General features: G+C 40.5%; 1 protein-coding gene across 1 annotated transcript in view; it reads right to left on the bottom strand.

The window, feature by feature from the left end:
• Positions 1 to 14,392, bottom strand: part of LOC116843773 (phosphatase and actin regulator 1) — a 514,963-nt gene extending 500,571 nt beyond the window's left edge. Inside the window, exon 1 of the mRNA XM_032814528.1 lies at positions 13,706 to 14,392. Within this exon, the coding sequence (XP_032670419.1) occupies positions 13,706 to 13,754 (49 nt within the window). The 5' untranslated portion in view covers positions 13,755 to 14,392. The remainder of the gene's footprint in view (positions 1 to 13,705) is intronic.
• Positions 14,393 to 15,147: the final 755 nt, after the last annotated feature.

Here is a 15,147-nt window from a genome sequence, read left to right as displayed (position 1 = left end):
TTGCCCGCTTATTTTCTTCTCTTTTTTTTCCTTTTGATCCCAACGCTCGGAGTGAGTTGCAGCCAACTACGAATGGCCGCGGGTCATTTTTTTTTCTTTCTCTCTCTTTAGGTACGTATCAGAGTGCACAAGGAATTGCGGCTTTTATCGTCGCGGCTTATTACGCTCGCGGAGATTAAAGAAGTTTCTCCCGCGCGGAGAGCGCGCGGGACGCTCGCAATGTCAATTTCTCCGATTGTATTTTATCGCACGCCGTCGAATGCGCGCGCGCAAAGGGAGAAGCGCGCCGTGCAAAGGGAACAATAACTTTATCAACCCGCGCCGTTACGTAGACTGCATAGAACCGCGTGAAAACGCGCAGCGCCGCGCTAAAAGAGAAATACCGCGTGTTTTTGCCCCGCAGAAATACGGCGCAATCACGCACCTTTGACCAGCCCTCGGAATTGCGCTCGCCCGTCACACAGTACGAATTTATAATCCCGTCGGTCGATCATACAGCCATGAACGCGAGCGTAAAATCCGAGTCAAAATTTTAACTTCTCTTTTGACCTGAACTTCCTAACATCTGTATATTTTGAAGAATCAATATATGTTTAACTCGTTATTTAAAAAATGCATTTTGATCAATTTTGTTTTTCCTTTTTTGTTATATTTTCATAATTTCTCAAACCTTATAATATATCTCTCATGATTCTGTGGAATATTGAGATTTAATAACAGCCAACGAAAAAAACTCTGAAGATATTACAAAGATTTCAAGAGAACGAAATAGAATGCATGGATGTCTCTTAAACATTCTTTCTGATGACAGTTAATATATAAAGAAACTAAAGTTCTATTTATCCCAGATAAGTAATCTAATCTGAGCAAGCAGAGATTATAAGCAGAGTCAGTTATAAATTTTTGACGCTAGGTCTACAAATCTCACATAGAATCCGCTCTATCTGACCATCTTGCCAAATCGCCGCTCTGACAGAGCTTGCTAACATGGTACACGCCAGCAGATGGACGGCAAAAACCAAGCAGTTACTCTGTTGCGCGTAATTTATGTGTATGTGTGTGTGGCAGCAGGATTTGTAGACCTTAAAATAGACGTTAAATGAAATATCGAAATCGAGGATAAAGTAAACTACTCAGTCGTTGACATTCCCTTCGTTATGGACACTCCTTAATTATCCGCTTAGCCCCTTTTAGTTTTCCCCTCTAGTTACTCTCTTAGTCATAGACACTTCAGATAAAAATGGTAATAACATGGTACTCCTTATGACTAACATTGCAGTTAAATCTCTTGCCTGCGCCCTATGATGGACTTCACAACTATGAACATTTGTCGTTGGTCATAAAAAACCAAGTTTTTCTAGAGTGCCAATGACTAAAGGAGTTTTCATAACTGGGTGTTTTATCCCAACATCCAAAACTTCGACTTCGGGTAGCCACGGGCGAATGGAGTGCCGAGCGAACGAAGGAACGGCAAGAAAAGCGAACACGATAACAAAATGTGCACGCCGATGAATATTAGCGCGCGGAAGCCGCGTTTTGTCGATCGTAAGAGCGGGAAAAACGTCGCGGCGCAGAAAGACGAGGGAGAGAGGGCTGGTGGGAGGAGAAGGCGGGTGTGCTTTGAATATTCATACTGGAGATTGCGCGCTGATTAAATGCAAATTAAATTAATCTCCTTTCCGGCTGACCAGATGGTTCGCGGGGTACCCGGTAATTTGAGCGCGACTCGAGTGCCCCTGTGCGCTTAGCACGCTCCTCCTCTCTGGAGATTCACGGAGAATCATCGCCGTTTATCTCGTTTATCTCGGGGTACCCGCGACGTGTGGGTAACGTCTCCATCGAAACCCATTACCGCGTTCGTTTGCTGTTAATTATGAAAAAGATGCGAATTGACGTCCGGCCAAGGCGTGATGCTTGACGTTGCGTTTTCCGCGCGCTTCACGCGCGAGATTGCGTTTCGCACGGCAAAATATTTTCGTCGTCTCGCTCGGTGTCGCGAGGAAATTCAGACAGTCTCGGTGATTAAAACTCGCGGCACGTTTCCCCGAGAAACTTCAAGACGCATCTCCCGTAACCGATGGGGAGATGTATCTCTTGAGAATTACTAAGAAACAAATTCTCTCTACACCAAAAAGAAAAAATAATTCTAGTTGCAAAGTGATATTTCCTGCAATTCCATATTCTAAGCGAAAACTTTTATTGAATGAGTGTTTCTCTTCTAATGAAGGTGAACTATCAATCGGAAATTTACCAGATTTTAACTTTTATTATCAACTTTTTCCCTTTGAATCTGAATGAATGCGGAATTCTTCTTCTAATTTTAAAAATATTATGTTTAAAATATTTTCAATTAGATTGGGATTAATAAAAATGGGTAGTCAATTAAATTAATTAAATAATAAATGGGATTAATAAAAGTGGGTAGTTAATTAAATTAATTAAATAATAAATGCGATTCAGAGTCGGTTTAACGTGAAAGGTGGATATACCGCTTACGTTGAAAATTCGGAAAAATATTCGGTGCGTATATCTAACATTATCAAACATCATTATCCTACCTTCAATCTTATTCGCCCTAACATCTAACGATAATTTTATAGGCCTTATATTTCTCGTAATTTCGTGCATACTTTCAGAATCTTTGATATATAATTTAGTAAAATATTCTTACTGTTAGAGGAATCCTCTTGAGGCCGTATATAAAAGTAAAATCCTCTAGGATTTAGAGGATTCTAAATCTTTTTAGGTATTGGATACGTTACGAAGCTCACCGAAAGAAAGTTTGGCAATCGTTGACCTCTTGAATGCTATGGACGCGCATACATATGCGTGTTCCTAAGAATTCCTTCAACTTATATCACTCCAAAAAAGTGTAATCTCATTCTTAGCAGAATCCTCCAAGAATCCTAAAAGGATTTACACTTATACACTAACAGAAGAAATATCAAAGAAATAGCAAATACAATATTTACTTGATGGGTAAACAGCATATATATTTACTTATGCTAATATAAAATATTTTTCAAATAAGAAAATATATATTTTCTTGAAATCTTAAAAAATCTTAGTGTTTTTCATAAAAGCAAGTATTTATTTTATTTAAATAAAAGAATTTAGATTTATAAGTAAACATGTTGTTTTAATACCCACTAAATAAATATTTACTAATTTTTAGATATTTTTCCTTTTAGGCTGTTGCAACCCAGAATACTCTTGGATGTACTAAGATATGTTTTCACGTTGCTTTGATAAAATTTACTTTCGCGCCACATATTGACATTTCGACTGCTGTCACAACCGATTGCTCGCGCAGATGCGTGAGCAATGATTCCCAGGTATGACAGCTGAATGGATTGCTAACTTCACTGGGAAAGAAGTGTTCAAACCGTTTTTCGTTCTCGACCGTACAAGTCCCGGGTGCCGCCGATCCTCCGAAGCCACCGCGGCACCAGCTCCGTATTAAAATGATAGTGCACAGCGGAGTGACCAGCGAGAGAATACCAAAATACTCGTAATATATTTAGTGCCGCTCTCTCGATCGTCTATTTAACACGCATGCCTGCCGCGACGTGCACATTTTATCCAGCCGCTAATGCGCTCTTCTCCTCACTGCCGACAGCAGTTCTGACTCAATTTGCTGCCGACGCACGCGGAAATAACAAAGGCGAGTTTCGGCCGGCGACCTAAGACCCCACGTCCGCCGTAAGTGACTGCGCGAAATTTCATTCCTACTCGCGAGACATAATATCGCTCCGCTCGACGCGTGAGGCAACCTCGTAATCGCGCGTTGATGCGTTTATGTCGCGCCAGCGAGGAAGCCGGCCGACGGAATGGATTTCAATTAAGTCCACGAGCACGACGAATCGCGTCCTTCGTAGCTTCTTCGAGAGAAGTAGTCTCTTATTATCGCGCGAGAACATCGCGGAGAAGCTGCCCTCGCTCGCGATTAACATTTCAGCGCCCACCGAAACGCCTAGATCTGCCTCGACGGAAATTTCTATGGAAGGAAAACCAGTAAGTGACTAAGCGGATAATAAATGAATAAATAAAGTGGATCTACAAGAGTGAGCGCAGTTCAACAACCAAGAACAACAGTGTTGGGCATTAGTCGATAAAAACTTTCTTCGGCTGAAATAATCGGCAAATCAATCATCGAAATAAATCAATCATCATATATGATGATTTATGATTAGCTTAACCGACTGACGGAATTAGTAATTAATAAGTGTATAATCGATCAAGTCAATGTTTAAAATAATAATTAATTTATAAATCGATGAAGTCATTCGCGATTTGTTTGGCGATTAGTCAATTTTAATTGATGATTTGTCGATCATTTTAGCCAACTTAACATTTCCATCTATTAATGCCCAACGCCGGAGAGTAGTTGTGTCTAATTTTATTATTCTTTTTTTAACAATCTTAGACTTCGAGAAGAGAGAACCAGACGTTTTGAAAATATTAACATTTTCTTTATTTTGAGTTGTTGCTAACTTTCTAAATTTGAACTTTATAAATTTAATAAGAACGTGACACGCGAGCGCGCGCGAAAAACGGGTAAAAGAAATATTCCCAGTAGAATGATAGCCGGAGAAGGGGAAAGGGGGTAAGTAGACCCGAGAACATTCCTCGCCGGTCTTCTCATTACAGTATCTCCGTAATGTTGTTTTATTACCCGGACTTGTTTCCATGAGTACACATTCTTAAGCGAAACGACTCTCGTTTCTCCGACGGACACGCGAGAGATCGCTCCACAATAGGTGGACATGATGAACGCGTGTTCCTGTTACCCTTCGATCCTTCGCGGCCGGGGACGGTACCGCGCCACCGTCACCGCGGCAGAATAGAGGAAGATTTATGATGAAAAAAAGAAAAGGCAGTCCGGGTCTCTATTTGTACGTACGTCTCCGCGTCCCCAGTGCCGGCGCCCTCGTCATGAATGCCCGCAAATCTCTCAGCCGTCTCGTGGTTCTTTGGCCGGCGAATCGGAACGGTCAGTGCAGGGTAAGAGAGAAGAGGAGCGAGAGGGGCCAAAGTGGCCCCTTTATCAGCACCTCGTGATTTGTCAGCTCAACTTTGCCGCCTGAGAGTTACGGTGGAGTGCGAGCATGACGGCCGACGGTGTGTGTGTGTGTGTGTGTGTGTGTGTGTGTGTGTGTGTATGTGTGTGTGTGTATGTGTGTGTATGATATTCTAAAGCGTGTATCAGACTAGGGATTGAATATTAAAGATTGTGGAGTGAAAATTGAAATTTTATCAATTGGAACAAAGCAGGCCAAGACCGAATTTTGTTGATTCGTCGAAATTTAATCTTCAATCCGCAATTCTCAATTTTCAAGCCTTAGTCTGCTACGAGCATAAACGTGCTTGCGACTTCTTACTCCGTCAGGCCACCCTCGCGCTACCATCCGCATCCGAGCACCGGACAATTGTCGGAAGGGTGACAAGAAAAAAAGTAGTATCCGTAGCAGCGCGATCGAGTGTTACAGAAAATGGCAGCATCGATTCGTTTCTCTCCCTCTCATTCTCTCTCTATCTAGAATTCTTCTGGTCAGAATTAGGACAGAGCACGATGATTCCTGATTAACCCGCATTCTGCCGGCCGATTTTAGGAAAGATGTGCGTGAGAGTGAGAGAGAAGCTGTAAGACTCAGATGACTAAAGTGACGCTGCAACTTTTCTCTTTTACTCACTCACTTCTTCCCTATAAATGGCGGGCAATGGCCTGACTCTGACTTGAGGAATCTACCTATCTGTCTACGACTGAACGACTCGACGTTGTCCCGATTTCCTTACAAAGTCCCAGCCGATAAAAGAGAAGATGGAAAACGACGGGCGACGACGATGACGGCGACCGTATAGGACGCCATTATTTCGACCGACGATGTACGACACATTTTCACCGGGGTGATCGTCTCCGTATGGAAAGTCACCGCGAGGGAAGTATCGAGCTTAAGGACGAATTCCTTTGCATTTCACCTCCTGCGACGCGTGGAAATTGTGCGGAACCATTCTCCCGAAACCGTTCTCCTCCCCTTTCCTTCCCTCCTCTCATCGTGCTACAGCTGCACCGCGACGCGCGTTTCTATGAAGAAGAAATCGGAATTCCGTCGAGAGCAGCGAAACGCGAAGCTATAGCTGCCAAACTAGCGCCTCGCAGCTAGAGACGAAATGACATGGAAAACGAAATGCAAATTGCTTTTCTTTTCGGCTCGGCCGGGCGTGCGGTGTGCGCAGCGCGCGATTTATCGGAGATCCCGGATGCAACTCTACGCCGGGATGGCATCTGCAACTTTTCTCATACATACTTTCTCACGTACCGCGCACCGACACCGCCGATACGTCGCCGTCTCCCCGGAGATTCGTCTTGTCCATCTCGGCTGAGTGGAGCGATTTGAAGAGCGGCGGAAGAAACGCCTCGAGAGTTCACCGAAAAATCGGACGCTTCCCATTGCGCCGAGAACACACACTCGAACCTTCACCTCTTAATTACTACCATTTCTATCGCAAAAAATTCATGATGTTCGTCAGAGAAATTAGGAAACGAAATTCTCCAATTTTAAAGGAAATTAAAGTCCTACTCAGCGCCTTATTCGATAACAACGGGCTACATTTTTCTTGTCACATGGATGAAATTGTGTGATCCTTTTAATAATATTTTATACTGAATTAAAAAATGCAGATTTGCTTCCATTACCCAAAGTTTCCCATATGATGTGACTTTTAGATATCAAGGAAATTTAATTTTCTTTAAATATGCATATACTCTAAGAGAAAAAATATATCTAAAAAATAAATGACGACTGACAACATATTCACTTGTACTAATATACATATTTTTGCATTGCAAAAGAATGTCTTTCAAAGAGAGAATACATAATTTCTTAAAACAACTACGCAAACGTATACTTTTCAGAAATTTTTATTCTATTTAAGCAAAAAATTCAGATTTAAGTAAATATGTCATTAGTATACACCGAATAAATATTTTTTTATTTTTCAGATATTTTTTTCTCTCAATGTACATGATTTGCCCAAAACTAGTGATTTTCTATCGAATTTGGCTTATGATGTGTCTCTCTTAAAAATTAAAAATATTAGACCAATTTTTATGATATCTAGTGCTTAAAATTTTATAGACAAATATATTGTTTAAATGAAGAAATTTTCTATGGAAGATACTTAATATTGATACACGGAGAAAATTTTACAGTAGAAGTTATTGCAAAATTTTCTAACCAAGGAACAAATCGACATATTCTGCAGTAATTTATTTCACCATTTTATTTCGCATATGCTATTTATATTTTAAGAATTTAAATGTGCTATCAAAAAATTTCTATGTTCCTTAATAAGATGGTTCCTATTGACGGTATCTCTACTTCTGTACTATTAGAAACATAATAAAATCGAGGAAAATTTATATGGAAAAAAAGTTATAATATTCTCACCACGCGCGCATGTATCACTTCAATATAAAGAGAATTTAGAATTAGATTGAATTGCGCGTAATATACAATATATTAATATCAATATTTTTCTACTTCCATATTAAGTTCCATATACAATATATTAAATCTCAGATAATCCCCCGTTACGAAAAAAAAAAACTGCGTATCGGGAAAATTCTAAGTTTATTTTCGGGGATTCTACGCACACAACAATATATGCATAAGAGAAATTCCCTGCGCAACAAATCTGTTGACCAGTGCGAGATTTTTACGAATAAAATAAACATCATATCAATTTTGTATTTCTTTTTCAGATACATCTCACGCGAAGACTTGCTCTTCTTTCAACACCCAAACATCCTCTACGAAAATTTCATTAAAGAAATGACAGATCTTTCCCAATCTGATATTACTCCCGCGGGGCGCGTTATTTTGTATTCCGTTGTATAAATAGTCGAGTGACGACGATTGATTTTCTGTAGAGGTTTGAATACGACTATAACCGCGAGGCATCATCAATTATTCCAGTGCTCGTTGTCCAACGAAACACAAAGAATCGGGCCGCTCGGTTCTCCATGCGGTGTGAAAATAGTGATCGGCCGAGAGGAATTGTTTTTCAAGTGGCAAACGCGCGCGAGAGCGGAAAAGAGAGAGAGAGAGGGGGGGGGGAAGTATCGATAGCCAATACATCAGAACGTTCGAAACGCGCGTATATATCGCGTGACCAACACTTATCTCAATTGTTTCTCGACGCGTCCGTCGATTATTTCATCGTCCTTAATTGACGTGCGCCAGTAATTTGGCACAATTAATCACGCTCATTCTAACGATTAATCGCCCTTCACAGAATAACGAGATCCGCTCGCGTGACGTTAAAAGCCTTCGCGTCCATGCGCGCCGTCGACATCCATCATATATATTATACAAACTATTATGTTATAATATAACGATCATATTGTGCCATGCGCGACGGAGCGAGAGTCTATTACATTCCCCAGCTGTGTAATAATTATGGATATTTAGAGGCGCGCCCGCGTCTCTGAATCGTCGCTCAATCTTATTGTTTATCGCACCTGCGTTTCAAATTGTCAACCAACTATCACTGCTTCTTGATTCACAACGTCGTTGACGATTACACGCGCGCCCGATGGTCGCGTAGACAACGTTACTCTCCTTTTTCTCCCTTCTTCGACGAAAAATCGTGGGACAACGCGAACAGCGACGAACGCTCGCCAAAAAGCGCCGATATTGCCGTCGTTGTCGTCGTTGTTTGTTGTCGGCGACGCGACGAAAATCGATCTACTCGTCACTGTCGTCGCGCGAATACCGTACACACGCAGCGCACGAAGTACATAGGCCCTATAAATGCAGGTGTGACGTACGTACCTGTTCTATCTGCGCAAGAGAATGGTTTTTTAGACGATATGGATTTTCATCGTTGACGCAGTGACTCGCCGAAGCGCAACGATCGCAGGGCGCAGTAATAACTATCGATTCCAATGCTATTTATACAACGTCGCTCGACATGTTGTATTAAAAAACCCTTTCATTCTTAACCGGGAAACGACATCTTGAGTTTCGACAGGACGACGTCGTCATCCCGTTTGTCAATCGCGCCCGCGGCCTTTGAATGATTTTATAGTATCGAGGCGTAAGTCGCTTCCCTTTTCCTTGGCATGTGCTTTTCCGCGGGCCAAGTGCCTTACAATACAGTCTGATGTAATACAGGTGCCTCTGATGAGAGAAAGAATGTCTAAGAAATAGTAAATATTTATTCAGTAAGTAATGACATATTTACACTTGCACTAATATAAAATATTTTTTATATAAGAAAATACACATTTTCTTCAAAGCTTAAGAAAATCTTTCATGAAAGCAATTGTTTATTCTATTTAAATGAGAGAATTCAGATTTAAGTAAATATGTTATTAATATTCACTGAAATAAATATTTTGTATTTTTTAGATATTGATTCCTCTCAGTGTAGATTAGGTAAAAACGAACGCGAAATCCCTCTACTACTTCGCAAACAAGCACATAAAATCTTGAGTTATTAATTCAAGAAGAACGATTCTCCTATATGCTTGTATATTGGATCAAATTGAGCAAAAAAGTCCTGTATCATTTTGCAAATATACATACAAAATGGCCCACGTAAAGTGTGACATCAAAAATTCTAAAAATATTTGTCGTACCAAAAAGTTTATCTGATAACTTAATTTTATCTGAAACATTTCTTTGAAAAATGCTTCTATCAAAATTATAAACATTTAAAGTTTAAAGTAAAGTATATTCAAACTGACGTGATTAAACCATAAATTAAATAAAAAATTTCATACTTAAAACTGACTACACTTTTATTTACGTCTAACGTACGATGAATGTGTTTATGTTTTTCCATATTTTGGATCTAACAAAAACAAAGATCTTAATATTAACAGGAAAAAACATAAACACAGTACATGTACACGCGCTAGTATATACTGTTTTCCGTTATCTGTTTTCAATCAAATTCAAATATTTAATAAAGTAAAAGAAACAAAAAAAAGCTATGAAGACGAGCAGAGACAAATTTTTATTTACATAGTTAAAAAGATCTCTCGAATACATGAAACTTTCTCATGAATAACTTTTTGATACGACAAATATTTTTAGAGTTTTTAGATTGTCACACTTTACGTGGACTGCTCTATATAATCACGTAAATTTGTGAGTTATTAATTAAAAGAAAATTAGACAATGATTGCGCGCGATAGCGCTACAAACTCAAGCGTATTATTTTGGCTGAATCTCTTTTTACACGTTTTTTACCATTTTAAGTCGCATTATTTCACATTTTTAAACGTATTAAATTATAATTTACACGCCTTATAAACGTGTTAAATAATGTGGCTTAAGACAGGAAGAAACGTGTAAAAGGAGCTTTTCAACATTATACGGTTATGCATTTGAAAATAACATATTATAGCCAAATGAATTGCACGATTAATATAATAACATTGTTTACTGAAAAAAAAAGATTACATGCGAGTAAAATATCGAGATCACCGAGCATTAAATAAATCGAGTATTAAATAAAACAAGTTTTCCTTCAAGACATGAGAAAACAGCAATAACTGAAGATAACATCAAGGTAAGACTATATTTCGCGATTCATTGCTCTCTCAAGTTGAACGGAATTTGCAAGGTTATTCGGAAAAAAGATATCATTGCCAATTCGTGCCGATAATCATAAACTGTCACTCGACTGTTTGGATCGATAATTCTTGTTGCACGAAGTAAAAGTACAGATCAATCCGAATAATCCCGGATTCGCAAATTCACGATGATTATTTCGGCACATGATAATCAATTACAAACGTCGATCTTAATTTCGAATAGGGTATCTCCTTACCCTCAGCAATTTTCCAATTAAAATCGGACGCGTCTCGTATAATAAATGAATTCACAAACCTTGTAATATACGATGTACCGCTGCCTCGGCGTCCTCCGTCTCTCAGCCTGTTTCCCAATTCAGCATCCCGGCTGCCGGCCGCTCCCTCGTGGCACTAACACTGACACTCGCGCGGGGCACGAATCAATCAACGATATCTACGCGTGTTAAATAAATTAACGCGACGCCGGCGAGGCCCCGATTCGATATGTGCTTGAACAAGTAACGCGATTAACGCGACGACACACGCACCGCACGTGTGTGTGCTTACCGCTCGCCGGCCCGGAATGTTATGAGAAGAATATGCGAGTACGCGACGCACGCGGAGATGAGTTTTTGCGACAGCTTAGGGCTCCTGAATGTTTTGAACGCGCTGATTGTTATCAGCCGCGGCGACTGGTGACAGCCGGTGAGTGGCACCGCGCCGCGGTCGGTGGTGGGGATGACTAAGCCCCTTTCTTTGATTGTTCGGTATCTCGCGTACTTTCCCTTGCGTCTCAGCCCCCCTCCCCCCCGCGCGGGGTGTACATAGAGCGCGTTCCGTTACACGTTCGCAACGCTCGCGAGCGTAACAGAACGCGTCCATAAAGTAAATGTCTCAATAACTAACTAATAAGCACGATCAATTTTGCACTTTTATTAATAGATAATCAGTGAAATCACAAAGAAAACTAATATTTACATGAAACTTGTCAGCGATCGAGAAACAATAAGAAATAAAATAATCAATAAGTATCAATTATAATTTTAATAAAAATATATTAGATAATGCCAATTTTTTTGTAATCGAACTGAAAAATGTATTACGTACTAATTACTGTACAATACGGATTTAGTAATTGAATAATTATTAAATAATATTACAAATAAGCACACATAAAGAAAAATATCTTTTAACAAAATTTCAAAGGTTTTTTTTAGAAATATTGAATACATATATTTAATGCTTTAATTATTGAGACAAGGTTCAATTATTGAGACATTTACACTAAGAAGAGATATTTGAACATTTATTTGAGGAATATAAAATTTATTTCTGTAAAACAAATTTTATATATCATAAATAAATTTTCTCAAGTAATTCTTTTTTTTTCTTTGTCGCAGGTCTGTTCTTTGGTCGCGTCTCCCGAAATGCGTTGGAAGTACTGACAATACTATTCTTGCGTTCCGAAATTGCGCTTTCAGCGTGCTGCCAGAGAGTAACAGTTATTGCCTTTTCGACGAAAGTAGGTTCAAAGAAATTGCTGACTTCTGACTGATTCTACACATATTCCCGAGATATGTGCAAGTTCAGTAAATATATATAGCGGCTGGCGGTTTAAACTAAATTAAATAAACTAAATAAGAATCTAAACTAAATAAGAATTACGTGAAAAAATAAGTGAAGAAAATTATAAACGATATTATTAGTGAAATATATATTAATAAAAATGTTGAAATAATACATACAAAATATATTTCTGTTACCAGATGATTATAAAGCAATATTATCAGAATATAATTATTAACTTTGACGATTATTAAATAAAACTAAGAATGAAAAGAAATCATGAAAATTATCATAAATTAACTATTGTAAACTTAAAGATTTAACATATACTATATTTAATTTATATTATAGCAAACAATTGTTTTCCAAATTTCAAAAAATATTAAGAAGCGTGGAATTATCAAAGTTGTCAAAGTTTTTTGAATAAAAAAATTGGCACTAAGAGTTTACTATAATTACAAATTTATATTTATTTATAATTTTCACACTCTCTTCATGCACTTTTCTTAAATAGGTTATATTGTTTACGTCATTCTACTAACACTGCATGGTATTGCGAATGCATTAAAATTTTTTATACTATCACTGTCTACTGATGATTTCGGAACGAGTGAAATACGCTGATTTCAGCAGCAGTACTGTCAGTACTGTCAGCGGAATTCGGAAAACAGCCTTAGTAGCTGAACTAGTGTACACTTTCGAAGCTTAAAAAGAAATAGGCATATAACTGCGACTTGCTGTGAAGAAGAGAAAAAGAAAACTGATGCAAGCTGGTGTAGTCAACTACAGAGAACAGACCACATGCGCCGGTGCGTCGTTAATTATCATTCTTGCCGAGTAATTAAAATATCTCTCGACTCAACATCGCGTTAATCGACACTTTTGCTTATCGAATCGTTCCTGCACGACTGTCAGTAGCGCGAATGAATATCCCAAGTGCCACGACGAAGTAGTCGGATGCTGGATACTGAATCGGGAAGGATATTATAATAATTACAGGATGGAGACGCGTCGCCACAAATTGTGTATCTATATTTTTCCCATACACATGAAATATTGATCCTAACAAACATTGATAAAAAAATGTTGGAGTTATTGATAACCCCACTTTGTTTATGTCACATAATTCCTCCTTGCTGTTTAACCTTTTCGCTACCAACAGAACATATGTTTTCTCCACCACTAATAATAACCTCATTTAATAATTTTTTTTACATTTAGAACACACATCGGCTATCATTCTACTTATTACCATTGAGACAAATATGCTCTGTCAAAAACCCCAGTGGGACATTAGACACCTCAGTGTCCCTGTCGCTTTGGCACCAAACGTAAAACTTTTAATTTCTTCGCTAAAACTTCGTGTTTAGCTAAAACATTACATTATTTTAATGCATATTTAATGAAATGAAAGTAAAACAAAATTGGTAGCAAAAGGGTTAAAGGTTAGTGTGAAAGGAGAATCTCGACACAGATTGAATCTTGCTGCGAGCGTTCAAAAAAAAGTATACCAAAGAAATGGCAAAGGCAGAATTTATTCTTCGCACTCACCCTGCGAATAAATCGGAAACTCCCCGTCGCTGTGGCTGTGGGTGAGCATGCCCGTGGAGTAGAACTGCCACAAGGCGCGTTTCCTGCTCTCCTCCGACGTGCCTGCGAGGACCTCGTCGTCGTCGGCGAGGCCCAGCAGGCTCACTACCTCGGAGAGCGACAGGTTGACGACAAGAGCGAGCGCGCTCGCTCACTTACCGGGGGTAGAACAGGCCCGGAACAAACGATTCCGATGGAGACGATCGCGCGTTCACCCTGCGCGATCGGCTCGATCCATCCGTCTGTGTCGTCACGCAGCGCGTACACACAGCAGCACACGCGCACACACACACAAACAAACACAAAATGAGAGAGAAAGAGAGAGACAAACGCGCACGCACCAATAGCCACTGATGTTCGCTCGCAACGTGACGCTGTGTGACACAAGACTTACTCAAGATGACACCCGGTTGAAATTTACTCAACGTCACCGTCGCACCCCCGACCGAGCCGCGACGCAGCCGATTGCCTGTCCGTCAAATTTCCGTCCGTCAGAACCTCGCACGTCCGTTCGTACGTGCCTCATGCGACTCGTTCATGCTCTCGAGCACGCGCTCTCTCAAACGGCACCGACGGCGCAATACGCCGACGCGCGTTCCTTGCGTCCCGATGTCATCGTGTCACCGTGACAGCGGCGGCGCGTACCGATATCGCCGCGACAATGGATCGCCAGCACCTTGGAAATCGGAAAGAGATTGCCGTCTACGTGCCGGGTGGAGGAGGCAGAGGGAGAAAGTCGAAGTGACGACGAGTTTCCCCGGCGCGCATGAAAGCGCGCGGGGTTAATCATTCGAGTTAACGGCGCGCTCCTGCTTCGCCTCTTCTCTATCCCCCCCTCCTTTTTTTGTTTTCTTTCTTTCCTTCGTTCTTTTCCTTCGACGACCGCGAACGAGTGGCTGGAAAATTGCGAGCCGGACGTCCTGCCTCGCATGTAAAAAGTACGGCGGCTCAAATTGAATACACTCGTGCGTAACGAGCGGTGTTGCTCGACGTTTGACCTCGATACAAATTACCTGACCGAATGGGGGCGCGTATTATACGGCGATTGAAAGCGCGACGGCTTCGACGATGGCGCCGGGGCCTGCAAGCGGGGGCAAATCAATCGCGATGCATATAATTAGTGCGCAATTTCGATTTCGGATTATTATTTGGAACGACGCGAATAAATATTCACGAGGCCAGGCGAACGACACTCCGGCGCAAATGAGATCGGACAAGCGGAAAATATCGGGAGGCGGCCAGGACATTTCGCGACATTAAAGATTCATTCGAAACCGCGCAAATTCTCCTCGCAAATTCGCGTGCGTGCGCACAAAATGCCCACGACGAAGCATTCTTTTCCGCGATCGCGAGATGAACTCTTGTACTTTTGCCCTTTTTCTCGTTATGCACCGTAACAGACG

Source organism: Odontomachus brunneus, unplaced genomic scaffold (genome assembly GCF_010583005.1).
Source record: "Odontomachus brunneus isolate Ranch 3 - 2012 unplaced genomic scaffold, Obru_v1 Obru_scaffold_035, whole genome shotgun sequence".
Classification (NCBI taxonomy): Eukaryota; Metazoa; Arthropoda; class Insecta; order Hymenoptera; family Formicidae; genus Odontomachus; species Odontomachus brunneus.
The sequence above is the reverse complement of the archived record's forward strand: the minus strand, read 5'-3'. Positions and strand labels throughout refer to the sequence as shown.